At 36.4% G+C, this 26,943-nt stretch overlaps 9 protein-coding genes across 9 annotated transcripts; 5 read left to right on the top strand and 4 right to left on the bottom strand.

The window, feature by feature from the left end:
* Positions 1 to 3,305: 3,305 nt before the first annotated feature.
* SS1G_14082 (predicted protein) lies at positions 3,306 to 4,034 on the bottom strand (the record flags this gene model as incomplete). Its single annotated transcript, XM_001584935.1, has 3 exons — positions 3,306 to 3,356; positions 3,783 to 3,908; positions 3,993 to 4,034. The coding sequence occupies 3 exons, from the start codon at positions 4,032 to 4,034 to the stop codon at positions 3,306 to 3,308; spliced, it is 219 nt and encodes a 72-aa protein (XP_001584985.1).
* A 4,387-nt stretch (positions 4,035 to 8,421) lies between these two features.
* Positions 8,422 to 8,688, top strand: SS1G_14083 (hypothetical protein; the record flags this gene model as incomplete). The annotated part of the gene is made up of 1 exon (XM_001584936.1): positions 8,422 to 8,688. One exon carries the CDS (start codon positions 8,422 to 8,424, stop codon positions 8,686 to 8,688), a length of 267 nt encoding a protein of 88 aa, XP_001584986.1.
* A 549-nt stretch (positions 8,689 to 9,237) lies between these two features.
* On the top strand, positions 9,238 to 9,624 carry SS1G_14084 (hypothetical protein; the record flags this gene model as incomplete). The annotated part of the gene is made up of 1 exon (XM_001584937.1): positions 9,238 to 9,624. The coding sequence occupies one exon, from the start codon at positions 9,238 to 9,240 to the stop codon at positions 9,622 to 9,624; it is 387 nt and encodes a 128-aa protein (XP_001584987.1).
* A 6,802-nt stretch (positions 9,625 to 16,426) lies between these two features.
* SS1G_14085 (predicted protein) lies at positions 16,427 to 17,633 on the bottom strand (the record flags this gene model as incomplete). The annotated part of the gene is made up of 4 exons (XM_001584938.1): positions 16,427 to 16,554; positions 16,759 to 16,778; positions 17,145 to 17,169; positions 17,612 to 17,633. The coding sequence occupies 4 exons, from the start codon at positions 17,631 to 17,633 to the stop codon at positions 16,427 to 16,429; spliced, it is 195 nt and encodes a 64-aa protein (XP_001584988.1).
* Positions 17,634 to 17,642: 9 nt separating this feature from the next.
* Positions 17,643 to 18,236, bottom strand: SS1G_14086 (predicted protein; the record flags this gene model as incomplete). Its single annotated transcript, XM_001584939.1, has 2 exons — positions 17,643 to 17,821; positions 18,110 to 18,236. The coding sequence occupies 2 exons, from the start codon at positions 18,234 to 18,236 to the stop codon at positions 17,643 to 17,645; spliced, it is 306 nt and encodes a 101-aa protein (XP_001584989.1).
* A 1,214-nt stretch (positions 18,237 to 19,450) lies between these two features.
* On the bottom strand, positions 19,451 to 19,855 carry SS1G_14087 (predicted protein; the record flags this gene model as incomplete). Its single annotated transcript, XM_001584940.1, has 2 exons — positions 19,451 to 19,737; positions 19,822 to 19,855. 2 exons carry the CDS (start codon positions 19,853 to 19,855, stop codon positions 19,451 to 19,453), a joined length of 321 nt encoding a protein of 106 aa, XP_001584990.1.
* A 470-nt stretch (positions 19,856 to 20,325) lies between these two features.
* SS1G_14088 (hypothetical protein) lies at positions 20,326 to 21,632 on the top strand (the record flags this gene model as incomplete). The annotated part of the gene is made up of 3 exons (XM_001584941.1): positions 20,326 to 20,483; positions 20,544 to 21,221; positions 21,311 to 21,632. The coding sequence occupies 3 exons, from the start codon at positions 20,326 to 20,328 to the stop codon at positions 21,630 to 21,632; spliced, it is 1,158 nt and encodes a 385-aa protein (XP_001584991.1).
* Positions 21,633 to 24,687: 3,055 nt separating this feature from the next.
* SS1G_14089 (hypothetical protein) lies at positions 24,688 to 25,485 on the top strand (the record flags this gene model as incomplete). Its single annotated transcript, XM_001584942.1, has 1 exon — positions 24,688 to 25,485. The coding sequence occupies one exon, from the start codon at positions 24,688 to 24,690 to the stop codon at positions 25,483 to 25,485; it is 798 nt and encodes a 265-aa protein (XP_001584992.1).
* Positions 25,486 to 25,806: 321 nt separating this feature from the next.
* SS1G_14090 (hypothetical protein) lies at positions 25,807 to 26,211 on the top strand (the record flags this gene model as incomplete). The annotated part of the gene is made up of 1 exon (XM_001584943.1): positions 25,807 to 26,211. One exon carries the CDS (start codon positions 25,807 to 25,809, stop codon positions 26,209 to 26,211), a length of 405 nt encoding a protein of 134 aa, XP_001584993.1.
* Between the last annotated feature and the right edge of the window lie 732 nt (positions 26,212 to 26,943).

Genomic DNA, 26,943 nt, shown 5'->3' on the forward strand with positions numbered 1-26,943 from the left:
AAAAAAAAATCTACATTAATACGATAATGCCAGGATTTCCTAGGCTTACTCATGGGAGAATAGTAGGTGGTACTACATGATGATGATAAAGAATGGAACGACTTGACCAGCTGGGGAACAGTGTAATTACTGCCAATACTTCTTTTATTCATCATCATTATCAATTCTGTGTAATCTTATCAAACCACACCTCAAGTATACCATTTTCAGTAATCCGGTATATCAAAGCCCTTCCCAACTTGTGAAATCATCCGAGAAATGAGGTGATAATGGCTCAAGGTCTAGATGGCTTCGGAAAGGCAAGAGTACAGGACTATGGCAGTTCCATAAATTCACGTTATACTGTTTCTACCATCGTCTTACTTGAGTAGTTTTATGAAGTTTGAGGATGAATATATAGGGGGGTTTGAGAATGTGATGGCTGTGTCTCTGATGTGGGTTTGGTCTTAAGTGTTTGGACTAGCTGTTAGCTATTCACTTCGAGTTGTGGGGAAAACTCCTCCTTTTTGGATGGGCATCCACGGTTGTGAACATGTTGACCTCCTGGGATCTTGGCAGCATATGCATATATAGTACATATGCATATAAGGAGCAAACAAAACTCAACTTTTAATTCATTCTTTCCTTTTTGGTATACTGTTTGTTTGCTTTCAATATTTTGATTTCAAAGCACTTTAATTCCGAAGGCCGAATACCTAACCTATTCCTTCATTTTTTTTTAATATATACTCGCAGCTTAACTGCTTAGCTAGAGAATAAATCAATTCAATCTGATACTCTTTCTGGTCTTAAGAAACCCAACAGAACAAGTCTGTTTAAGGCTGGTTACTTTTGGCTTCTACTCAGGCCCAAACTCATTGTCTAGACAATTCTTAAAGAAACACAAATGTGCTTTTTTTTTAGGATCCTGGGGTGGATTATGTGGCAAGTTCTTTGACTTTTATTTCAATTATCCACTTCGTTTTTTGCTACTATTTCTCTATTTACGTCACCACTCTTGAAGCTTCTGAATTGATTGCGTTTATGTGCAATGAGGATAGCTTTTTCGTCACTTGTTCCATCGACTTACTACCATCTCAGCTTAGATTGGGAAAGTGTAAGTGTAATGTTCCCAAGGTAGCTACACATGGCTTTGACCTCGCCTCAGCTATCCTCCCTGAATTGGATCACTGCTAGTAGTGCTATACCTGAAAAGAAAGATGAAAGCATTACAGTAAGATCGCTACGAGATGCAAACTACCTCTGAGTACTACTCAAAGCCATAATTATGGCTCTAAAATGGCTAGGAACTCCAATCGCGTCGGAGGTGAAGCAATATTCTCGAAATGTACTCCTTCCTCTCTTCCAAAATATAGTGAACGGTATATATAAGAAAACCCTTTGGACAACACTCAAATAATGAAGTGAGAGCTTCAGAAAGACTTCCACTGGCAGGTATGGCGTTGACTTCTCCGTTCTCTCTTCAATCATACTCAGAGAATTGCAGCTTTGCTTGTGTATAGTAAAATTTCAAGACTTCGGGTCCCACTGATACACAGTACGATCATCTACGACAAACCATCTTTCCATTCAATCAACACTGTTTAATTGTCAAACCATGACTAAATGCCATCAATCATCTGCGGCATCATTCTTCGATGACTTTTGTCGCACCGATCATGTTGAATTTTGTTGTTGTCAGAGCTCACAAATGGTTTTCATCTGCGTCAGATAAATGATAAATCTTCTTGCGCCTCAAATTGTTCTTGTTATTCTTCCTGTTTTGTCTTAGGCTCAGTTCTAACAAAAACTAGCATGAATGATATTTATGTGTTTTGGAAGCAAGTGATAGCTTGCCTTGCTTCAATAAGGTTGTGCGGAGTATTTAAGGAGGACTCTCCTAGCATCAAATAAGCTTTCGAAATAGTTTCATACTGTAAATTTGAGAAAGGATGGATAAGCCCGATTGTATTTACGGGTATCACATTAAGCCTTTCGATCCGATTCCGTATATAATTCTAAGATGCAGACGCTCGGCCACAGATGCTGGGGCCCTGATCGGTTGAAAGCATTCCCACCAGCTGGAGGACATCCCGTTCATTTGTTATACTTTTATCACGAGGACAAATAATACATGACTTCACCAGCTATTCCACGTAGCCTCACACAGTCACGCTTGTACAACAAACACCAGCCCGACAAGCCTCACACCAGTGACATTCAAGATAACCCCAATATACAACTCACATCACGAGCCTCTTTCATTGAGTTGCACCGCCTCGTCATGTCATGCCACCATAAATGCATGCGGGTACTTCCCGGAAACTTGGTTTTGTTGCACATCGTAATCTGCGGATCATTCCATGGTTTAGTCTTTGGTGGTACGGGCTCCGCATTTGGTTATTTGTTGCATGTCGTATATTTCGGGCATCTCGTTGAAGCTCTTAATAGGGACTAGAGGTATGGCTGCAAGTCCAATTTTAGAAGGCGGGGTTTTAAAAGGATATGCGCTAGATGGGTTGAGTATGAGGTGCATGTTCAACGTGTTCATGCACTCACTTTAACGACGAGTCCCCGATATCCTTACATACCCATTCACCACTTGTCTTTTCAAGCCTTATCTCAAACATTACCCCTCCTTTCATTAGCACTACTGCGTCATCATACATTCAAACTCTCCTGTTCAGCACAACCACGCATATTATCTACAACCCCATCTTTACTTCCACGTTTGTTGCACATCGCGTCTCACTTTCCACGGAGCACTACATCAATGTCCCACATTTTAGTCGACCACAATGCGACTCCCAATGCAACGTGGTATATGTTCTATTCAAACTCCGGTCCCCATACGCTCATATCATGCATATGAAGTCTTTTGTTGCATATCTCGATTCGCGGACTGCTCCGCGGTATACCCACCATCTATATGGCGTCTACTTCAGATAATTATCGTCATTGTACGACCCCCGGTGCTACCTCTGGTGCGGGGATACCTGCATTTCTAGTCCCACATTGTTTCACTGCATAGTGATGTCTTTGTTATTTGTTGCATATCTTATTTTGCCGCAACAGCCTTCTTTTACTTCCTTCATTGTCAGTACAATATCTTGGTTGAAGATGCTCCACGTGTTGGTGAAGGTCGTGTCAGTTGTAATGACCTAGAATATGTGTTTATGCTTTATTGTGGGTAGAGGGCCCACTTTGATGTAGTGGTAACCAAGCGGGAAGAGTACGGGATGTGTTTGGGTCGTGATGCGGAAGTCCCGCTTTAGGTTGAATTTATGGTTTGCCCCACTACTACCCCTCATTAACTATTTTACGATTTAAAAACGGGGAAAGTTCGATACGTGAAAGTTGGTCACTGGCAGAAGGTACTGTAAGAAATATGCAGTCTAGATTTTTCGACTTATTAGGAGGATCAAGCAAGAGGTTCTCTTGGTTTGTGTAAATAGATTGGTACAGGTATATCTTGTTCCCCGTCCCGAATCGAGCGACCAAGGATGACATTCTTTTCGGGATTTCTACCCTATGGAGTTGCGTTGCATACTTAATAGACTACTATAATCGTCCCCAAAAGTTAGACATGGTGTTTACCAACCAGTAACACAATTACTTTCGGAGAATTAACAAGTCATTGCCCGGAGAGTCGAACATCACAAATTGTAAACGAGAAGCCGGTGTTAATGTAACACGACTGGATACGATTCAAGAAACTTATGGTCTCATCGACAAAGGTTCAGATCCTCCGAATCAAACTTACAAAGAAATGTAGAAGCAGTGCAGCCGAATTTTCACATTACCTTTGGCGTAAATATCAACATCAGTGCCTCAGTGTGTTTGGGTGGAGAATATTGTTCGGGGGCGATCTCGTTAAGAGATGCAGATACTATTGTTTCAGCTGAGATGTACTCGCTCCTATTACTAAGCTGACCGCATGTAGCAAAAATAAGCCTTAAGTCCACAAGTGCGGTTTGCCTATACACTTGCCACTAGCAGGTTCAAGAACTCACGCCCAATTCCAGATGTACAACATAATGCCCTTGAGAACTCATATTTCTATTTCAGAATGTTACTGAGCCAATCACATTCAGATGTTGAGAGATATCACTGAACTTTCAAGCTGAAGACCAGTTGATAAACTCGCGCCCAATTTTAGACATGCAACAAAACTTTCAAACAGTTCAACCCTTTGTCTAATATACGGGAATTCACCAATCAATTGCCTTTTCAAGATATTTTGAGCTACGGTCATCGGATCTCCCAAGAAAAGGAGTAGCCTCAGTATTTTAGACGAGGCACTGGCGTCCGTAGAAAGATCCAGATCCCATCAAATGGTATGTCTAGCAAGTTCAATAATTCGCGCCCAATTTCAGATATGCAACAAAATCTCCAGAGACTTCAACTCTTTGTTTATAGTAGGGAAGTTCACTAATCAAATGTGGTATTAGGATTGTGGTCACTGGATTTGCAACAAAGGGAAGCCCTCGTGCTCTTGCCTTCTTTATTTCTAGCCGAGTGGCTGGCATACCGTATATTGGTTCTAGATAAAATAAGCTAGCATATCTGCAACTTTATGATCTTGCGCTCAATTTCAGATGTGCAACAAAAGTTTTGAAACTCTCAGTTCTTTGCCGCGTTGAGCGCTAGCTCAACAATTTAAAACCTATTTTAAGCGTTCGCCAGGGAAGAAGAGGGATTCCTTCCTAACAAAGGATTTCAGCAAATTCAGATACCAGTTTTAGGTTTGAGAAATAGACAAATTGGGGTTGGATACAGATGGTTCTAGAAACAATAGATGAACACATCATGCGCCAACTTTGGGAGAGGAAGCGGCTAAGAGACAGATGATTATTGGGCGTTGATATGGTTTATGGTTGATGAAAAGAAGACCAGTAATATTAGTAAATGCTAAGCAAAAGGGAGAATTGGCAGCAAATGAATTCCAGTTTTCTCTGCCACGATCTCAAAAACACGAATAACTTCCTAGCATCTCTTCAGCGTTCATTACAGCCTCTTTGAAGTGATGAAAGATTATAATCTTACAAATATTCATACACCAATAGCAAAAGTCAAAATGATGATCCAAGAGTCTAAGAAATTTGCTACGAACACAGAAAGAAGAAAAGAAGCGCTGTTAAATATCCACCTCCATAAGATATCTATGTGTTCAGCTCCAACTACCAGGACTCTTGTTGACCTCCTGGGATCTTGGCAGCATATGCATATATATTGCATGATGCATATAAGGAGCAAACAAAACTCAACTTTTAATTCATTCTTTCCTTTTTGGTATACTGTTTGTTTGCTTTCAATATTTTGATTTCAAAGCACTTTAATTCCGAAGGCTGAAGACCTAACCTTATTCCTTCATTTTTTGAATATATACTCGCAGCTTAACTGCTTAGCTAGAGAATCAATCAATTCAATCTGATGCTCTTTCTGGTCTCAATAAACCCAATAACTCTTCATCCTACAATACGGTAAGAAGATAGAAGTGGTTCAAAGAAGCCCTTAACACAATGCCTCAAATTTTAAGCCTCTAACTAGTATATAATAGGTCCTATAGTATAGAAGTAACAGCCAAGAATATAAAACCTCGCCTGCATCCTCGTCACAGGGCACGGGTCAGGAGTCTGCCTAACAGTCCAAGTCGTGTAGAATATTCGGATTTCTCTCTGCCACATTAACTTCCTGGCAGTCAAAATGATAGTTCGGGTAAATGACCAAATGGTATACTTTATACCGACAATAATACTTCAAGTCGACTGCGTCAGCAAACGGAATAAGTAAATGATGACGAAAATTGCAGCCTACATTAAAAAAGACTCCAAAAAGGCAATTTTTGACATCTGGCCAAACACTTATCAACAAATATATTAGATATTTGGGAATATCAGTCAAATAAACCATCACTCCTTGATCTTGATTTTGTGTTGATTTATTGATTCAACTAGAAATTATTTGTGGTAAGGTTGAAGCGTATTATATACTTACTTTCCTCGATCTAACCACCATTTTGTTAATCAGATGATTCAATAGACTCGGAGACTCAGAGAATTATCTTCTGTAGGAAAGTTTCTTCTTGAGTATAAAAAACATAAATGGAATAGTACACAATTTTCGGAGAAATTACAATCAGACTGTGTTTCCCAAAGTCAAGGCGCTTCATGGATTTTTTAGTTGAATGTTTACCTGGGTAGCTTTTGCTGGTGGTATTCGTGTGAAGGTCAGATCTCAATAATTTTGCCAGATATGTAAGGTTACGGACTGGAAACTTGCTTTTTACTGTCACTTTTGTGCCATTATCATTTCGTGGGTAGTCTATTTCCCTCCTGTTGCTATATATCTAGTGCAATTGGGCCCAATACCATTCTCAGGTACAACACCTGATAAATCAATCGGCTTGTGAAGAACAAACCTCACTGTTTTTCATGGAAATATATATATACGTGAAAATAGATTATTTTTCAGATTCCCTATCTCAAATTGACTTGTTCTAGATCTCAACTAGTCCACAGACTACAGACATCTTTAAATCGAGCGAGTGCGATATGTTTGAGCTCTTTGAATTCCTGCTAAACGTAGCTCTTATTGGTCAATATAAAATAAAAATAGATAGATTGATCGGAGTAAAATTCACTTCTCTTCTATAAAAAAAAACTATGTCTTGCCCTCCTGGTATCAAACTACACAGTCTACGCATCGAAATATTTTCATTACAACATAGTTTTGATATTTTAGAAAACGATATTCGAATTTGTTAGCCACAGAACCCGCAACCTGACAATAAGTTTCCGTCTCTTTACCTCGACTGTAAAGCCAGAGAGGAATGAAGACGTCTAGTTGTTGTTATCGTGTCCATAAAATCATTAAATTAAAGGGTAAATTAACCACTGCCAAAGTGAAGAGAATAATCCTCACTTCTAAAAATACAATATACCACACACCACAATAAAAGCCGCAAACCCCCTCCTAATTCTCCCCCACATTCCAAAGCAAATTCCTTCTTTACTTCTACAACTAAGTACTACTACTCATCTCCAAGAAGCACCTATTAGTCTCCCTTAATGGATCATTTAAAAAATATTACCTCCGAAACTCACACGAGAACGTCTTGTTATATACCATTCCCTGCCCCGCCTTTCAGAATGACACCAAACTCTTTCCATACTCGTGACTAAGAAGTCATATCTAACATTTTAACCATAATTATCATCCAAATGAAACCCTTTCCCTAAAAACTTGTAACTTGTGAGAGAACTGAATTGTAAATCTCAAACATGCCCCCAACCACTGAGAACAAGCCGAAACAGGAATTGAAATATGTCACAGCGGCCTTTACTATAAAACCCTGACGACTTCTTTAATATCCACAGCAGGAACTAACTGATACTACAGCTTTTGCTCGACAAGAAAACTTTAGCTATTAATCTTTGAATTTGAGCAACGGATCATGATTTCTAACTTGACTGAATGAATGTTGAAATTTCCGACAAACAATATAAATCATCTCATCCATCCATTAATTACTCTCAAAACAACAACAAAAACAAAAGAACTTACCCAATCCGTCACCCCTCTTCTTATCCCTCCCTTTTGTAGCAAACTCACATCCGCATCTCACACAAATAATACGTCTCCTCCCCATCAAGCAACAACCCCATACCTCGAAGATCTCTTGCGTTTGAACTTCAATAGATATATTCTCTGAAAACTATCTCTGTGGTGTCTTTTATAATTGTACATTATATATTCGGTATATAGTAGAATTGTCCTTTGGGGATTCGAAAAGTTCAAAATCAATAAAAAATGAATGTGAATAGTATTGTATAAACCAACCTCATGTATTACTCACTTTTAAATTTCAATTTAAAAGTGTAAAAGGCCGGAAAAAGATATAACGTGGTTTAACACCGAGTGCACCATATCACCGAGTGCACCACTTTTACCTCAATTTGCACTTTCCAACTTCAACACACGATTTATCAATCATTTACTATGCAATCAAATAGAAAAGAAGCTCAAATACTCTTAGCTATCGAAGTTATTCAAAAAGATAAAAAACTAAGCATTTGAAAGGCTGCTAAGCTATATAATATAACGTATACAATACTTCTTTGCAGAATGAATGGTTTAGTATCTTGTATAGAAATTCGAGCAAATAGTCATAAAATGACTGATTTAGAAGAGGAGATACTTATTCAATATATAATTAATATAAATGAAAGAGAATTTGTATCTAAATTAAATAATATAGAAGATATGGTGAATTATATTCTTGAATCGCGGAGGGTAAAGAAGGTTGAAAAGTTTTGGGTTTATTGATTTGTAAAGCGTTATATGAAATTAAAGATGTGTTTTAGTCGTGTCTATAACTTTCAAAGAGCTCTTTGTAAAGATCCTAAGCTTATTGAAAAGTAGTTTCGATTGGTATCGAATATGCAAGTGAAATATAGTATTGTCGATTCCGATTTCTATAACTTTGATGAAACCGGCTTTATGATGAGTATAATATGCCCTGGAATGGTTGTAACTAGTGCTGAACGAAATAGCAGAAGCAAGGCAATACAATCAGGCAATCGAGAGTGGGCTACGGCAATTATATATAGTAATAAAGAAAGTGAAACTATACCTCCATTTTTAGTAGTTCAAGAACAAGTTCATCTTTCCAATTGGTATACCGAAACCGATTTTCCTGCGGATTGAGCTATTAAATCTACTTCCAATAAATAAACGAATAATGAGATAGGTCTAGAATGATTAAAGCATTTCAATAAACATACTATTCGTCAAAGGAAGGGCAAATATCGAATACTAGTATTGGATGGGTATGAAAGTCACGAATCAATACCTTTTCAATCATATTGCAAATCAAATGATATTATATACCTCAAATTACTATCACATTCAAATCATTTAATTCAACCACTTGATGTTGGATGTTTTGGTGTACTTAAACGTTCATATAGTTCTCAAATTGAGGAGTTTATCAAGGCATATATCAATCATATCACCAAAATTGAATTCTTTATAACTTTCAAAGCTATGTATCAATAATCAATCAACTCTCAGAATATGAAAGCTGGCTTTCGAAGAACAGGTCTAATACCATTTGACCCTCAAGCTATACTCTCAAAATTAGATATTCGAATTCATACGCCTACTCCCCCCCCTTTCGATTTAAACCTTTGGATCTCTCAAACTCTTCACAATCCAATTGAAGCTCTTTCTCAATCAACTTTAGTAAAATCTCGAATGGCTCGTCATCAATCAAGCTCCCCCACACCTATATTCGAAATTATATTAGCTTTAGCTAAAGGTACAAAGAGATTGGTATATGAAAACACACTTTTAAATGCAGAAAACCATACACTTCAGAAGGCAAATGAGGTATTAAGCAAACGTCGACACGCGAAAAAGACTCAATCACATCAAGGAGGAGTACTTACTGAACAAGAAACTACAGATATATTATCTCAACAAGAGATTGATATTCAGATTCAATACGACGAGCGTCAAAATGGGGGAAATTCTAATAGGGAATCATCTACTAGTCGATGCTGTAGTAAGTGTGGAAAGACTGGTCATAATTCAAGAACTTGTCAAAATAGTATAATAGATCCTAGATTATTAGATTCTTAATAGTTTTAATTGATTGATTTAATGATTGTTGAATGATATGAGTTAGAAAGTGCAAATTGAGGTAAAAGTGGTGCACTCGGTGATATGGTGCACTCGGTCTTAAACCACGTTATAAAGATCTTTAATAAAAACTAAGTCATTAACTCGCTGATGAGAAAAGATATATTGTGTTGTTAGTTTTATTTTGATAAAGTAAAGATATAATACATTAATATATTTTAATGAATAATTTGTAGAAAATCTTTTAATCAAAATATTTTGATTTTTAATATTAATAAAAGTTTTTTTATCTTGTTTAAAACTGAAAATTTGAATCTATCATATAAATTTTAATTTCTGTTAAAGTGAATGGTTTCTGCGTAGCACGTACACAAGGCACTAGTCCTATTAGGACTGGATTGAGAAGCTCTCTGTAAGAGAGCTTCGCACTTCCGTAGAACTTAGAAGAGAGATTAACCTACTAGACCAATATTACCTCAGTTCTGCCCTATCAGCTTCCCACTATTCCCTGTGTGAGGTCATTCCTTGTAACACTATTTATTATTTTCAATAGAGAAAAATAACTAAAAAGAGAGTGATTCAAAAATAATAATAAAATAAATCTAAATAAAATCTTAATTATAGAATAAACATTTTATAAAAGATTTTAGAAATCATTTTCTTAATTATTATTTTCAATTAATATAATTATTAATATTATAAAATTCAAATCTGAGAGTTATAAATAATAATAATATATAAAAATCCTAAAAATATAAAATTAAATAATTAATAAATATATTATATAAAGTTTATTTTTGTCACACCCAAGAATACTGGGTAAAGTATCTTGTATTAGAAAATACTAAGCTAAGGAGAAAAGAAGAAGGAAAACAAGAGTAGCGAGTTTTCCTATGATTAAATACAAACGGGGCATGCCACGTGACCCGGAGGTGTGAGGCGTCACAATTTTATTATCATTTTTTCAATTATTCAAAATATATAATTCATTTAATATAATTAATAATAATAAAAGGTAAATATATTATACCTACTCTAAAGAACTTATAAAATACAAACAAATTTAACTTATATTAATTATCAAAGCAAATAAACTCAAGAAACCTAATACCTATAAACCTTCAATCGTGAGATCACCAGACCCAGTCCTACCTTCCAAAAACAATTATAAAACTCCTAGTTACAAATTCCAAAGACATAAGAACGATCATAGTATTTGACAACTTTTCCCTTTAGGCTCCTTCCAGCTCTTCATAAACATAAACGCGAACTCGCGCCACCCTAGCTCATGGATCCATCAAAATTTCCATATTTCATAGAGAACCTAATCCATGAATATCATCCCATCACATAACCCGAGTACCAACTCCTCACTCTCCGCGAAACTTGACCGGAATCCCACGAAAGCACAATTCCTAAACACATCAATAATGGGCGATTGGAAATCAGCACGAGAGATATATTTACCATATTTAAATGATGGTCCATCAATCCCTCTACCAAAGATATTAGATATCCATCTCCAACACCCCGATTCTCTCCCTACCGGATCCCTCATTCTCCCTCCCACCTTGAAAATATCTTAAGAATACAAAAAATAACCTAATTCCACGATCTGTAATCGAAAACCTGTAAATATAAAATCATACACCGTCCAGCATCTAGCATCTAGCATCCATCTATACTTATTCCCTATATGCAATACAAAAACCATCAAAGGAAAATCACATCATAACAAAATACCTAGGCAAAGAAAAGATCTTGCTTACAGATCAGCTCAGATCCAGGTACCCGGTTTCATTCCGTTTTCGTTCTATACCAACAAATCTCTATCCGAATCCGGATCCCTAAATTTATTTCCCGTCTCATGTCTTACCCAGTCGGGACTGATTCGCATGTAATAGACGCGCAGATGGCTCGTATATCTTTCTTATATCGTAGTAGGTAAGATTTTATTTTGTTTTATGTCTTGGATTGATTATGATTTATTGACTGTCCTATTTATTTATTGTGTTGTTAAGGGGGGATATCGATGCACTGTTTTCTTTCCTTCTTCTCTCTTTTTCCTTCTCCCGCTTTTATACTCGTTTTTTGCGGCTATGATGAAGTAGGTATATTTACTATACTCTTTACTGTACCGACTATGCTATTCCATACCTATTTTGTACCATCCATTCCATTCCCCCAAGCTAAACTATATATCCAATCCCAAAATACAAAGCTTAGCTAGTATGTTTTACCTTCCCTACCAACAAATCCGCAAATCTCTATTACATAAACGGCAACAAAATAACGTCATATCCCAAAATCCCAAAGACCCTATGTCTTAGATTCAAGCCGTATTTGACTTTTTGGAATTTTGGCGTGTGATGGCGTATATAGAGTGTGCTGAAGTGTGAATAGTGTTCGGTTAGAGTTTCTTTTATTTGATTAGAAATGTATATGAGAGAGTTTATCTATATGCTTTGTATAGAGCGATGATATATTAGTATTTTTTTTTTAAAAAAAAGATACTTTATTTAATTTGATAATTAGTTGAGAAGACAGAATATTTATAGGGAAATGTTAAGCCTGGGATTCTAAATTTAAATCATAAATTATCTTCATTTATTCATATCTTTGTACTGAAAAAGCACTCTCAAATACTCATACTTACATATACAACCAGTAATTACGACTCGAGCACAAAGTATATATAAAACAACAATACAAAAGTACCCATCACAAGTAGACCATAGCGTATAAATCTCATCCCTGTATTCTCCCCCAAGCTTTCTTTCTCTCGAGCTCGTACACTATCCATTCACAAGCAAGCAATACTATCGTCCCGGGGGTTCCACAGTACTATACCATACCATAACATGCTACATCAACCCTAATTTTGAAGCACAGACAGACAGACAAATGGACATCTATCAACTTATAGCCAAAAGCTGATATCCTTATATGTTTTGAGAATTCTAGATGATATAGAATTGTGTTGATAATAAACGAAATATTAATAAATTCTGAATAACCATCTATCTATTCAAGATCATACGATAATAAACGATCTGTGCGGAATCTGAAATTTTTACCTCCGTACTAAAGAATGCAGAGATATCTGACACCGATACCGAGGTGATGTGGCATGATATGATGTGAAGTGATGTGATATAAAGCGATGAGACGTCCTAAACTCCCAAACTCTCAAACAAGGATATGGGGAAAAGAACAAAAGCATGGGGGGTAAACTTCAAGGAAAGGCGGCAAGAAAGAAGCAAAGTTAGACAAGGATTGGAAAATCGGTTGTGCCGTTTTCTGAATTACGGAGTAACCTTACTTTGGAAAAGAAATCTTGTTTTGGGAGGGTGGGCACTGGACAGGTAAGGAATCTAGGGACGTGCTCCGTATGTATCTAGGTTTCTGGGTACCTAGGTAGTTGGTATGGGTGAGATTTTCGGTGAAGGATTAGGAATTAGGAGGGATGAAAGATGAATTGTTTTTTGTATCCTGCATTGTTTATTTGTAAAATGGGAATATAAATGTGAATATGGTTGGAATAATTAGTAAGTAAATATATTGTAGATTCATGTCTGTTTTTATATTTTATTTCATTCTTGTAAGATTATTTATAGTTAGTAGGTAGAGATAGATATATTTCAATCTTCTCCAAATCTTCATCAAATCCTCATTCCATCCATACCATCCCACCGGACGGAGCCCCTCTCACCCCGTCCCCGTTTCCGCACGTTATCCCTGTAGCTGGGATTACGCATTGGCCAACCTAGATCCTAATAAAGGTATTTAATTTGTCAATAAATTAACTATCTCTAGTGTGCGAGCTATTTTAGAGTAGTCTCACTTACTATATTACTATCAATTTAGTATAATAAAAGGATAAATAATACTGATCTTTGTTAAAAGGAATGACCTTACACAGGGAATAGTGGGAAGCTGATAGGGCAGAACTGAGGCTATATTGGTCTTGTATATAAATCACACATTATCTAAGTTCTACGGAAGTGCGAAGCTCTCCTACAGAGAGCTTCTCAATCTAGTCCTAATAGGACTAGTGCCCTGTGCACGTGCTACGCAGGAACCATCCACTTTAACAATCTTTAATATTAAAAAAAAGATTTGATAATATTCATTGATTTTTATAATTTTTATAACGATCAATTTTGAGAATATATTTTTATTAATTATTGTTTATATTATTACTATTATTGATTTCAATTATTTGTCACGAGGTTTGCTGTCTAGATCACGTGAAAGTGCTCTAGTGTTACGACGGCTTCTGGCCTCGTATCATATGACCACGTACGAAGTCATGTGATCCCTTCGATCCCTTCGATCCTTTTACCGAAGGAACGATAGGCATGAAGGTCTATATAATCAAGATGGATTTCCTTTGTATAGAGCTTCGTGCTCAAGATCAATCATTTAGTATACTCTACTATTAGTTACGAATTGCATTATTGTCATTACTTTAAGTCCCTGCTTGACGCCTAGTTATAAACCACCTCGAGAGCCTAGAGCACTTCCACATAATCTAGACAGTAAACCTCGTAACATTTATTAGGAAAGGCTATCAATCGATAGCTAGTTTGTTGACAAGCTAAATACCTCTAATGGATCCATATAAAATAACAAATAACCCGACTAATTAACTAATCAACTATCTACAGAGTAGATACCGAGTAGAAACTAGAAACTGATATATTAACTATCAATCCAACACAAACTACCGTGAATTCCGTATACTAATCAAAGCACAACTGAAAGATTATTAAATCTGACCCGACTTGATGTTTTGAGAAAAAAAATGGACAAGGGAGGAAATCCTCAAATTCCGAAAGAGCTTTTCGCTCAATGTTATCTCCGAAATTGAAAGTCCGAAATTTCAATGTCCTGTCAGTGCCAAGTAAGACGCAAACCGAATTAGATCTACTTTCACAGTGGGGATCTTCATTATAGAGGTTTCTAAGTTTCTATTTAGGTAATGTATGCCAAACAATTTCCAGCAAAAAAAGAATAAGTAATATCTATTATTCTAAAAACCACGCAAGGATGTCTCACTTCTTACCTCTTATTTCTCTTTTATCTGCAAAACAAAATACACACATAACCAACCTATCTACGAAATAGGGAATTAACCGAATAGAATCATCTAGATCCAGCCCTGTCTCCGCCTCCCTATCTAATATTTCTTCAGCACTTCTTCAACACTTTTTGCATGCATATATGCATGTTACATATGTATGTAACTTACATGATCGCTTATACATTTACTTAGAGCCAGAATGAGAAGAAGATGGAGGAGAAGAAGAGGAGCAAAAGCAAATAACCGGGAATTCCGGAATTATATATATATACACATATAGGTACCTAAGGTATACTTTTTTGAATTTGAATTTATACTATGGATAGATAGATAGAATGTAAGATATACAAGGTATTAATTAATTCATGCAGAGAATGACTCTAGTGTTAAAGGACCGGCCCGACGAAAGATAAACCAAGCAAAGATGGAGTAACTCCAGTAACTCTATAGAAAGAATCGATATCCCATCCCACCGCCGTTAAAAAATAAAGTTTGGGGAAAACTTTAAATGTTGAGTTGTCTGGGTACGTAGTAGAGAGATGTCATCGCTATGGATAGTTGTTACCTAAGTAAATATAATGATAGGGCTTTGCGATGAATTATATCATCATCGTACATTTCATCCTTTGAAAGTTAATTCTTGAATGAAGGTTATTGTATTGTGCGCGGATACTTTAATATGTTTATCGGTGCTTACAAGTCCCGATTTACCGGTTACTTCTTGAACAGATAGATATGTGACGGAAATCCCTGCTTTCCTCCCACCCTTATTATATAAGAAACCTCAGGTACATTAACCATGTCCACACATGATACGATTACTCGAGATTAGTATGCGATTTAGGTGACCTGAGGATCAGATCCGGACAAGTACTAGGTATCAATGGTTATCGGTAAAGTAAGATCATTGGAGGGATAAATATGACTTCTTTTTGCCTAAGCCATTACGGCTAGGCCATTCATTTGTGTATATATAGAGTAGCTATCCCCATCTACAGGTGCTCTTCACCTGTAGATTCTAAGTTAAATACAATTGCTGGTCTATAAACACCCTTTTGGTCACAAGATAGTATTTAGTGTATTTTATAATGTTTTATAAAATAATTCTTTTTAAAAGTTAATTAATAAAAAATGATTTTTTTTATATATTTATTATATAAGAAATTAATAATAGATTTAAATAAATATATACTAAATATAACTTATTATTAAAAGATTGGGTGGAAGAGGCCTCTATATTGGCTATATTACTACGTGTGTAGGCATATTAAGATCTCCTCTTGGTATCCTCGGAGGGGACCAATATGCCTGCTTATGGTTCATCTAATCTAGCCTGTTTAGGTAACCGTATTACTAATCACGACACGTGATTAGTACCGGTAACTTCTATTCCTTTTAACACTTATAATTAATTTTATAAATCTTTTCTTTTTTCAAAAGAGATAAAACAAATTATATCTAATATAACATTAAATATCTTATATTTAAAATATAAATATCTCTTTACTCACTCCTTTAATTCAATTTATTTAAACTAAAAGTCAAGTCTAAAAATACTCTTTTATAGGTAATTAGAGACTAGAATAATATACTTAGAATACTCACCCACAAACCCAACCCAACACACACACATAGACCAAAACCCAATCCCAAAAGAAAAATCAATGACAAACCAAAAGCTGACTAACAAAGTAACAAATCATATCCTTCAAGAAATTAAATCCTAACCCCCTTCCCCGGTTCTCCTTCTCCTGCTTCTCCTTCTCCTTCATCCTCAACTTCTCCCTCGGGTACAGAAACCCAGTACAAGTGGAGCAAAGAGCAAGAACTAGAACTAAAACTCACTAGTCTTACTTCATTAGTATATATTTTTGAGGAGATCAAAGATCAAAAATCAAATCAGCGCTCATTCCAGTAGGTGATTCTCCGTATTTATTTATCCCATCCTGCAGGGGAAGTAGGGAGGGAAGGGGGGTTTTTTTTTTGCTTTTTACCGTTGGACGGCTTGGGTGCTGGATGGGGTTGCTTGTGGGTGGGGATTTACTTACTTGGGATTGTTGTGCCGTACCTATTTATTTAGTAGTATGTATGTATGGAGAGGTGTGGTGATTGGGGTGTTTGATGGAAAATGTATGTATGTATGTAGGTGTGGATGGTAGGATCAGTAGAATAAATGTCTTTCGGGTTTTTTGATGGGTTTCCCGTTTTTTAGACTTTGGGATGATGTCAATGATGCAAGTGAAGTTGGTTATCAATTTTTGGTATTTCTTTCTTTGGCGTTTTTTTTCATTCATTCATCCTATTCACTATTTTTTCTTTTTTTCTGAAGATGGACATCGTGATATTAATTGTGATGATTTGAGTAGAGAGCAATTGCAACTTTGCGAGTCTACAACTCATCACGTATCTCTTCCTCCAATCCATACATACCTACCTATCAACCAAGATTTGATGAAATTCTTGAACCAGTCAGTTCTCGAGTAGATACAAATACATTTCACTTGATAAAGAATCCATCAATTCCTGAAAAAGATGCTGGTAATTTATCCATCTCAATTTATCCTTAACATGCCTTGCCTATTTAGTTTCGTTCCGCCCAAATACAACGGGCACCTCAAAGAAACCTCACGCTTTTGCATATGATTTTCTATCAAATTGAGTAATGGTCCTCCGATTAACATTTACCGCGCGCCTTGATTCTGATGATTAATGTCGATGATGGTGAGAATTTGGAAGATTGATGAGAATCGAGGAGATTTATTCAATAAAGATGGTTCAATTGATTATGAGAAGGAAAGATAAAAATAACAAATAATGACAGGGTAATTGTCCCAATGAATATCTCTCAGTCATATCATTGATGAAGGGGAATAACCTCATTCGTTTAAACTTAATACTTACTATCATACTGTCGGTCAAACATGATCAGATATCAAAAAATCGGAAGATAGGGCCATAGCCAAGAGAAGAATCTTCTATCCATGAGAGGACATTCCATCACATTGGCCAACGTCTTCTGCAACTGATCAAATGTGTAAAGTTTTCTATGGTTCTCGACGCATAGTAAAAACATCTCGTTCGTGGATTCTTTTATACCCTGATCAAGAATACCTATCATCTATCACTGCAGCATATCAATTAAATCAAATTAAATCATTTCATTCACAACTCGACTCTTTACATACCTAGTATGCATCATTAGGGTGTAAAATTTAGCAATTTTTGGGATTGAAGATTGTGGAAAGTATACTAGGGAGGTAAGTAAGTATATTTACTTTTTTTTTAATTTTTTTTTTACGGATATTTGACTTTATTCGGTATTTATCTACCGTTATTCATTGATACCCGGGAATCGGGGCCCTTTCAGGGATTTCAAGTATCTCTTCTGTATGGTGGTACCTATCTGACAAGTCAAAGATCCAATCCGAAAGACCCTAGACGCGCCACCATCCCGACTTTCCAAAGATATATGAATGATGAAGAAAGGGACCCTGGATCCTGGACCTTGTCTGGTATACTGATCCATATTGATCCATGCAGAAACACGGACGAATACCAAAATTGTACATTTCTACCACACTATCTAGGTACATAGGTAGGTAGGTAAGTCTTACATACTATGCACATTGGTAAGTACACCAGTACATACAATCAATCCAACACTGTCTATCTCTATGCGAGGTTCCAATCCCAAGGTTACTCCTCAATTGACCCTTCAAAGGTTCAAATCAATCTCCTCCCCCTCTGATCTAAAACAAAAAGACCCTTTTTCACAATCCTCTAAATTAAAAGAATCGAACGATATCACTTTACACCTCACAATTGCATACACACGGAACTTCAAACCGGACCTAAAGTGATCAGCAGTACATGATCAATATCAGCTCTTTCCCAGATCTCCTCCTTGTCTAGATACGTGTCAGTATTGGAATCTTTCTGCATTGTAGGAAGTGGAGTGAGTCCAAGACGATTCGAGTCAAGTCAAGTCAAATCAAGTCAATTCGATTTCAACTATATTTTTGGTTGGAAAGGAAAAGTGCTGGTGTAACTTTTGGTAGAAGATAAATCCAAGAGATTTAGGCTGGAGTTTGAGAGCGAGAGCGAAATACGAGGACTTACACATCACACATCACACACACATCACATATTTTCTGTGAAGCTCGAAGTGAAATGCTTTTGAGTTGCACAAGGGGGGGTATATCAGCCAAAAAATAAACAGCAGCTGCTTTCACAATCACAATCAGTCGCAGTCACGTTCATGTTTATATTTACATTCACACTTGCATTCATATAATTATCCGCGCAGTAATCAACAAGTTGGTTTAGCTCTTCAAACATTCATACTCGAATCTTACCTCACTATCTCTACATTTATTCATTTATTATTCATCATATAATTCTTTGCCGTTCATTTGGATCATTCATCATTTACTCCTCGGTACTTTATCACCTCTTATTTATTATATCCACAATTACCCATACAAAAATTCCAGCAATTCCAACCAACTCCACCCACACCAACAACAAGCCAGAGCATGGCATATCATATCACACCATATCATCCCATCCATCCATCCATCCATCCATCCATACTCCGTACCATACCACCAAATACCAAGCCAAGCATTATTTATTCTTCGGGAACTCCTTAACGCCCCCACATTATTAACCTTTTGGAAATTTATTTGGATTTTGTCCCGTCCATCTGGCACGCTGCCTCGCTGGCTCGCTAATTCCCAATCATCTCATCTCCTCTTTCTTCAACCATCGTCCAATTTGTCTGAGCGCCAAAAAATCCACGCCATCCCATCCATCGGATTCGTATCCCTTCCCATTATTCCATTTCAATTCCAATTCCAATTCCAACTCTATCCCATTGTCCCTCATCGTATCCCCATTTTCCATCTCAAGCTTTTTTCTAAGGATTTTTAAGGCTTCCAAAAACTTCAAAGGCGTCAAGGGCTTTAAAAAGGTTCCACCAAAATTCCCCCATATCCCAACACTACGGACATATAGCGGTTCAATAGCTGAACCCAATTATTCAATCAATTCATTCCATAAAGAGTCTGGACGAGACCACAAAGCCATTACTCTTCCTATACACATTATACCACTCTCCCATCCTTCTCCTGCCTCTCCTTTCATTTCATCCTATTACATCTTGGTCATACCTTCATTCAAGACAATTATTACCACTCAATTACTTCATACAACCTTTCAATTCCTATCAAAGATTTTCCAAAAGACACAACATATAAATTATCGCTCATTTTTCCCTGTATACCGGTACATTGGTTCCGAGCGCACGAGGTAGTCGATCGATTGAAGTTTAATCCGAGTGATACTACTGTATGCAAAAATAGGAAGGGATTCTATAAGGAGATTAATACGCCACTTTTCAAGAATTTGGGGAAAAAAAGATTCACAACTTATTATTGATTGATGAAGTATTACTTGATTGGAGGATTTCGACTTTTCAGCTCCTCGAGTTTTCATTGACATTTTTCCAATATTACTTGATCTCAAGGAATAAGTCAAATCAATAAGTCAAATCATTAAATCAATAATATATCCAACAGATTGACAAGAAGGATATTAGAAGAATTCCCGCAACAATGAGTTCTCCAGCCCAAGGAACACCGGCAGTCCCGGTTAATGAGAAAAAGAAAGGATTAAGTCGAGTTTTGGGGAGGATGAAGACGGTTTTAAAAAGAAGTGATGGATCAAAGAGATTATCTTTTACTTCCAAACCTTCAACTACAGCAGGGCCAAGGTAAGGAAAAAGGAATTAGACTTTTGTGAGGTCGCTTTGATTAATAGTTTAATTCTTTAGTGCTTCCAAGACTACGGCACCAACACCAGTGCCAACACCAAAACCAACACCAACACCAACACCAACACCAGCGCCAAAAGCACAACCATTAAAGGATACACCCGCTCCCGCCGTCGAAACCAAACATGTCACCCCTACTCTTCGCCCTAGTTCACCTCAACCTATCAAAGTATCCCGAGCCGAAATCAATGCCGAACGAGCGAGAAAATTAGGTGAACGATTTCAATTAAATATTGAACCTCATGAATGGCAAACACTTGCTGGAGAGAAAGATGCGTGGAGAATCGAAAAACCCATCCGCATGAGAATTCATCGTACTTGTCATAAATGTAATACGACATATGGTGCCAATAAAATTTGTGCAAATTGTCAACATCCAAGATGTACAAAGTGTCCTAGGTATCCTTTGAAGAAGAAGGAAAAGGAAAAGGAAAAGGGGAAGACGACAGTAGCGCCTATTGGACCAATTCCAGTTGATATGGAAAAAGAATGGATACCAACTGATAAATTGATTTTGACATTACCGAGTCAAAAAATTGGTGGTCAACCTCTGGTTAGAAAGAAGCCTATGCAAAGGATTAGAAGAACATGTCATGAATGTTCTTCACTTTTCAAAGCTGGAAGTAAAATTTGCGAATCTTGTTCTCATATTCGTTGTGCTGATTGTCCTCGAAATCCGTAAGTTTTTTTTTAATTTTTTTTTTCTCTTTTCCTTTGAAATTATATTTCAAGCAACTCCCAAACTAACATACATCCCCTCGAACTAGATCCAAGAACAATAAATACCCAGATGGTTATCCAGGTGATCAACCTTCTTCCATGGTCAAAAAATTCGCATGTCATAAATGTGATAAAACTTTTCCGATTCTGGAATCTGTATCCTCCTCGGATCAGGTGCTGTCTACGAATCAGCTATTGTCGACGAATCAAGAGTGTCCTCGTTGTAAACATGTTCGTTGTGATTTGTGTAAGATAGCTGTTCCGAGGAAAGTTATCCCAGAACCGGATCCGGAGGTGTTGAGGAGGGTTGAGGAGAAATTGAGGGCGTTTTCTATTAGGGCGCCGGTGGTTGCTGATGTGGTTGTTTGAGGGATGGATGGGTGGGTTTGTTTGGTGGATGGGTGAGCTGGGTGGGATGGATGTTTGGGAGGTTTTTAGTTGGATGTGCTGTTGTTTTGGGGAGATGGAGATTAAGATGGAGAGGAACGGGAATAGAAATAGGGATAGGAACAGGAGCAGGATTGAGAAGAATGAAAAAAAAGGAGTAGAAGCATAATGAATGAATGAATGATATAAATAAATAAAAATTTAAAAAATCTCAAATTTTATAAGTTTAGTATAGTAGTACTCTACTTTCGGACCACCCTCTTATTTCGATCACTCTTTTATATCAAAAATTTCAATTTTTCATCTATTATCAATTTGATAACAAAGAAATAAATTAAATCAAACGAAATTTTAATTTTGAATGATTTATATAAATATAAATATAAATCGATTCTTGAAATTTTTGGATTTTTCACGATTTTATTGATTGAGATATTGGAAATTGAGATATTGGAAATTGAGATATTGACAATTAAAAATTAAAAATTTAATTTATATAAAATTTATAAATTTAAAAATATAAAATATGTTAAAGTGAATGGTTCCTGCGTAGCACGTGCACAGGGCACTAGTCCTATTAGGACTAGATTGAGAAGCTCTCTATAAGAGAGCTTCGCACTTCCGTAGAACTTAGAAGAGAGATTAACCTACTAGATCAATATTACCTCAGTTCTGCCCTATCAGCTTCCCACTATTCCCTGTGTGAGGTCATTCCTTTTAACAAAATATATAAATATCTCTTTAAAATAATTAATTATATTTTATTTTGCATAGATTAATAGAATTGTAAAAATTTTGAAATTTTAGGAATTTATTTGTAATTATATTTGTTGATATCACTTCGGTGATACTACTTATAATATGACGGAAACCCCTGCTTTCCTCCCACCCTTATTATATAAGAAACCTCAGGTACATTAACCATGTCCACACATGATACGATTACTCGGGATTAGTATACGATTTAGGTGGCCTGAGGATCAGATCCGGACAAGTACTAGGTATCAATGGTTATCGGTAAAGTAAGATCATTGGAGGGATAAATATGACTTCTTTTTGCCTAGCCATTGCGGCTAGGCTATTCATTTGTGTATATATAGAGTAGCTATCCCCATCTACAGGTGCTCTTCACTTGTAGATTCTAAGTTAAATACAATTGCTGGTCTATAAACACCCTTTTGGTCACACAAGCTGTAGAAATTCGTGATTCATAAGGATCTTAAAGTCTAGATTGTACAGCTTTTGTTGATAATTCATTTGATGATTGCCTATTCAATTATATTATCATTATATTGTACTCTTCCTTCAAGTTCTGTTATCATTTATTATATATTTTATTGCTGGTATATAAGATGATAAAATATGATTATCATCTGGTACTATGATAGTGTCATACAACGTAGCAACTAAGGATCAATTTGATAAATGTTGTATTCAATAAAGAGGAAAAGATCGTAGATCTTTTCCTTTTCTACTAAGTATATAGTCTGTGCGTAGTACTGGTCCTCCTTCGTTCCCGACAGATAGTCATATAATAACGATATTATAATAATTATTAAAAGATTTGGGTGGAAGAGGCCTCTGTATTGACTATATTACTACATGTGTAGGCATCTTGATTCCATCTTGGTATCCTCGGAGGACCAATATGCCTGCTTATGGTTCGTCTAATCTAGCCTGTTTAGGTAACCGTATTACTAATCACGACACGTGATTAGTACCGGTAACTTCTATTCCTTTTAACAATAATTATGTATAAACTCGAAATCTATTTGTTATTTCTTTATAAGTGTTTTATTATATATTATTTCTAATATACCTATAGATCGAGTAAATCCTTGAAAATACTTTTTTTGAAATAAAAAATTGAAAATGAGTTTCTTAGCATATACTAGCTAGTGAAACTGGCAAAATTATTTATATCAATAGATTTATTCGGCGTCTGAAGTCTGCAGCGCTGAGCCGAAGAAGATAAATACATGATCTGGTACTTTTCCTGGAAAGAAGGACGATTAATCTTTGATTGCTATTGGTTGTCTACGGGTATTTGCTAGTCTGGATTGAGGCCTCTAGAAAGTGTGTATATATGTGACCAAAAGGGTGTTTAAAGACCAGCAATTGTATTTAACTTAGGATCTACAGGTGAAGAGCACCTGTAGATGGGGATAGCTACTCTATATATACACAAATGAATGGCCTAGCCGCAATGGCTAAGCAAAAAGAAGTCGTATTTATTCCTCCAATGATCTTACTTTACCGATAACCATTGATACCTAGTACTTGTCCGGATCTGATCCTCAGGTCACCTAAATCGCATACTAATCTCGAGTAATCGTATCATGTGTGGACATGGTTAATGTACCTGAGGTTTCTTATATAATAAAGGTGGGAGGAAAGCAGGGAGTTCCGTCACAATATACATATATGCTCTTGAGAGGTCCATAGCTGAGCGGATATATCTAGTATGATCGCCTGGCACTCACAGAAGATGGCTACTTCTTCGCCCAAATATCTTCATTATTATTACTAATAGGTAATTTGATATCTTATCATCATATTCTTTATTATCGTTTGAAACTATCTGATATCAATCTATTGAGATAATAAAACTCCACGAATTCTTATATGAAATTAACATCATATACTTGAAAGTTAGAGGCCTCTGAGTCCAACAGATTAAATTGTTATTTCACACTATGCGGGGTTTTGATCTGTTGGTTAATACAGGATTGTATCTCAATTTGAGATCGGAAATTTATAATTGTTTAAAGTAACGTAACTTATGGTGAACCGGGTCATATGGGGAACCGGGTCACATTTAGCCCATCACTGACTTCAAACCCCAACAAATTTTGCTATGCATACCGAATCACCTCTTACGCCTTCTCAAATTGAAGAGAAGATACAGAATGCTATTATTGCACTTCAATTGAAGGACTTTAAATCAATTAGAAAGGCTGCAGAGTATTTTGAAGTTCCTAAGTCAACTCTCATAGCTAGGGTCGCTGGAAGGAAATCACGTACTCAATCCCACGAAATGGCTCAAATTCTTTCAAACGCAGAAGAAAATACTCTTGTACGATGGATTTCACGACTTATCATCACTGGATTCCCTGCTACACCTATGTTGATGAAGGAAATGGCCGACGAAATTCGTCTTCGACGCATTCAGATCGCGTCATCTCGAATTCCTACCTCGACAGAAATTCCACCTATAGGCCACGAATGGATCTATAGATTCCAAAAACGACATCCAGAACTTAAAACATGCTATTCACATCAATTAGAGTCTAATCAGGCTAAAGTGGCAACTCCGGAGAATATTCAGGCTTGGTTTGATGCGTTTCGTACATGTCTCATTAAACGAAAGTATGAATTAGATGATATGTATAATATGGACGAAACCGGATTTGGAGTTGGAAGTACTCAAAGTATGCGTATTATAGTCGATTCTACTCAGAAATCGAATTGGAAAGTTACAGCTGGCAAGCAAGAATGGATAACTGCATTTGAATGTGTCAATGCAGCTGGAAAGGCTCTATCACCTATGATCATTTTCAAGGCTCAGAATACGAATTCTGCATGGATTCCAAAGGACATACCTCAAAGCTGGCAGTTTTCTACGAGTACGAATGGATGGACCTCAAATAGTCATGGATTAGAATGGCTAAAAAGGGTTTTCGAACCAGAATCTAAGAAAGTGTCAGGTGACCGACCTCGACTTTTGATCATGGATGGCCATTCAAGTCATATTACAGGCAGCTTTATTGCTTTCTGTATAGAGAAGGATATCGATTTACTTATATTACCTCTTTATTGCTCCTATTTGCTTTAGTCACTTGATATTGCGGTGTATGGGCCAATAAAACGATATCATGCTTTGGAGGTCGATTGATATTCTCGAACTGGTGTAAAGCGAATTCAAAGAGCTGAATGGGTAGAACTCTTTCAAAATATTAGAAAAAAAGCACTGAATTCTTCTAATATTAAAGCTGGCTGGAGAGGAGCTGGTTTAGTACCTTTTGCCCCACGAAAAGTACTCGATACATTACCATTTAACTCCTCCCAGCAACCTTCTACTCCACAAATGAGAACCCCCAATTAAGACCTAGACTTATCTATACTCAGAAGTTCTCTTCCAGATGGGACAGAACTAATGCAAGCAAATCAGATCTTTAATACAGCTTTAGCAAGTAGTGGTTCTCCTGTATCACCAACTCGTCGATATGCCAAGAGAATGACTAAACTTGTAGAATCTCAAAATGCTGAGATAGCCTTACTTCGGAAACAGCTCGCTGATGCTCAGGAAGTAATTGAGACTCGAAAAAAGAGAACTAAAGGCAAAAGAGTCAAATTACAAGGTCAATTTGTCTTTAGTACTAAGGAAATATTGAAAATAGTACATGAGGCGGAGGAAAAACCTAAGGAGAAAAAGCTACGAGGACGACCACGCAAGCGCCCAATTGAAGAATCAGAAGAAGAGTTAGAGAATAGTTCAAATGATTCAGAATTGGAATTGGAGGATTGTGTGGCTCGTAGAACAAGATCGCGTGTAGAATAATTGAAAAAGTGTCCGAGTTCCCCATATGTCCGAGTTCCCCATACATTACGTTATAATAATCCAGTTTATTTTGTTTTAATAATAATCTAGTTTCCTTTATTAAAATACAATTTTTTAATATATTTTTTTTATAAAAAAAGGAATAAATAAATCGAAATATATAATTGAAAAAGTCTTAAAGAAATTCTTTTTAAAATTATTAAATTATTAAATATATTGATTAGTTATTTATGATAATTAATCTTTTAGGAAATAAAGTATATAATAATAAAACTATATTATTATTATACTTTATTGTAATCCAGCACTGCTTTATATAAAGTATCTATCTCTAATCTCAATGTAATGAATGCACTTAGAGAGCTTTTATACAACTATTTTTCATTACTGGCTTGGAGTCTGGGCCAGCTAGAAGATGGGCGTAAGCACAAGATTAAGTACACTCTGGTGAATCATGCAAAGAAAATTTCTCTATCTACTCACCAAGATCTCGTTCCATCCTTATATACATAGCTCATCATACCGCAAGCTTCTCCTATCAACCAAGTCAGACTCGGAAATGAAACTTTGAGAGAGCTTCAGGTCATTGACATCAAGTATTTGTGGATGTCCATAGTATAGCTGTTTAAAACTGATTTACCTAAGTCTCGTCTATAGAACTTTTTCGCAGGCCCGGAATGTTTACTTACCTAGGTACTTCATTTGTGGAAATTCACACTGCTGTTCTACTTA

The sequence above is a fragment of the Sclerotinia sclerotiorum genome, genomic scaffold (assembly GCF_000146945.2).
Source record: "Sclerotinia sclerotiorum 1980 UF-70 scaffold_29 genomic scaffold, whole genome shotgun sequence".
In the NCBI taxonomy this organism is placed as follows: Eukaryota; Fungi; Ascomycota; class Leotiomycetes; order Helotiales; family Sclerotiniaceae; genus Sclerotinia; species Sclerotinia sclerotiorum.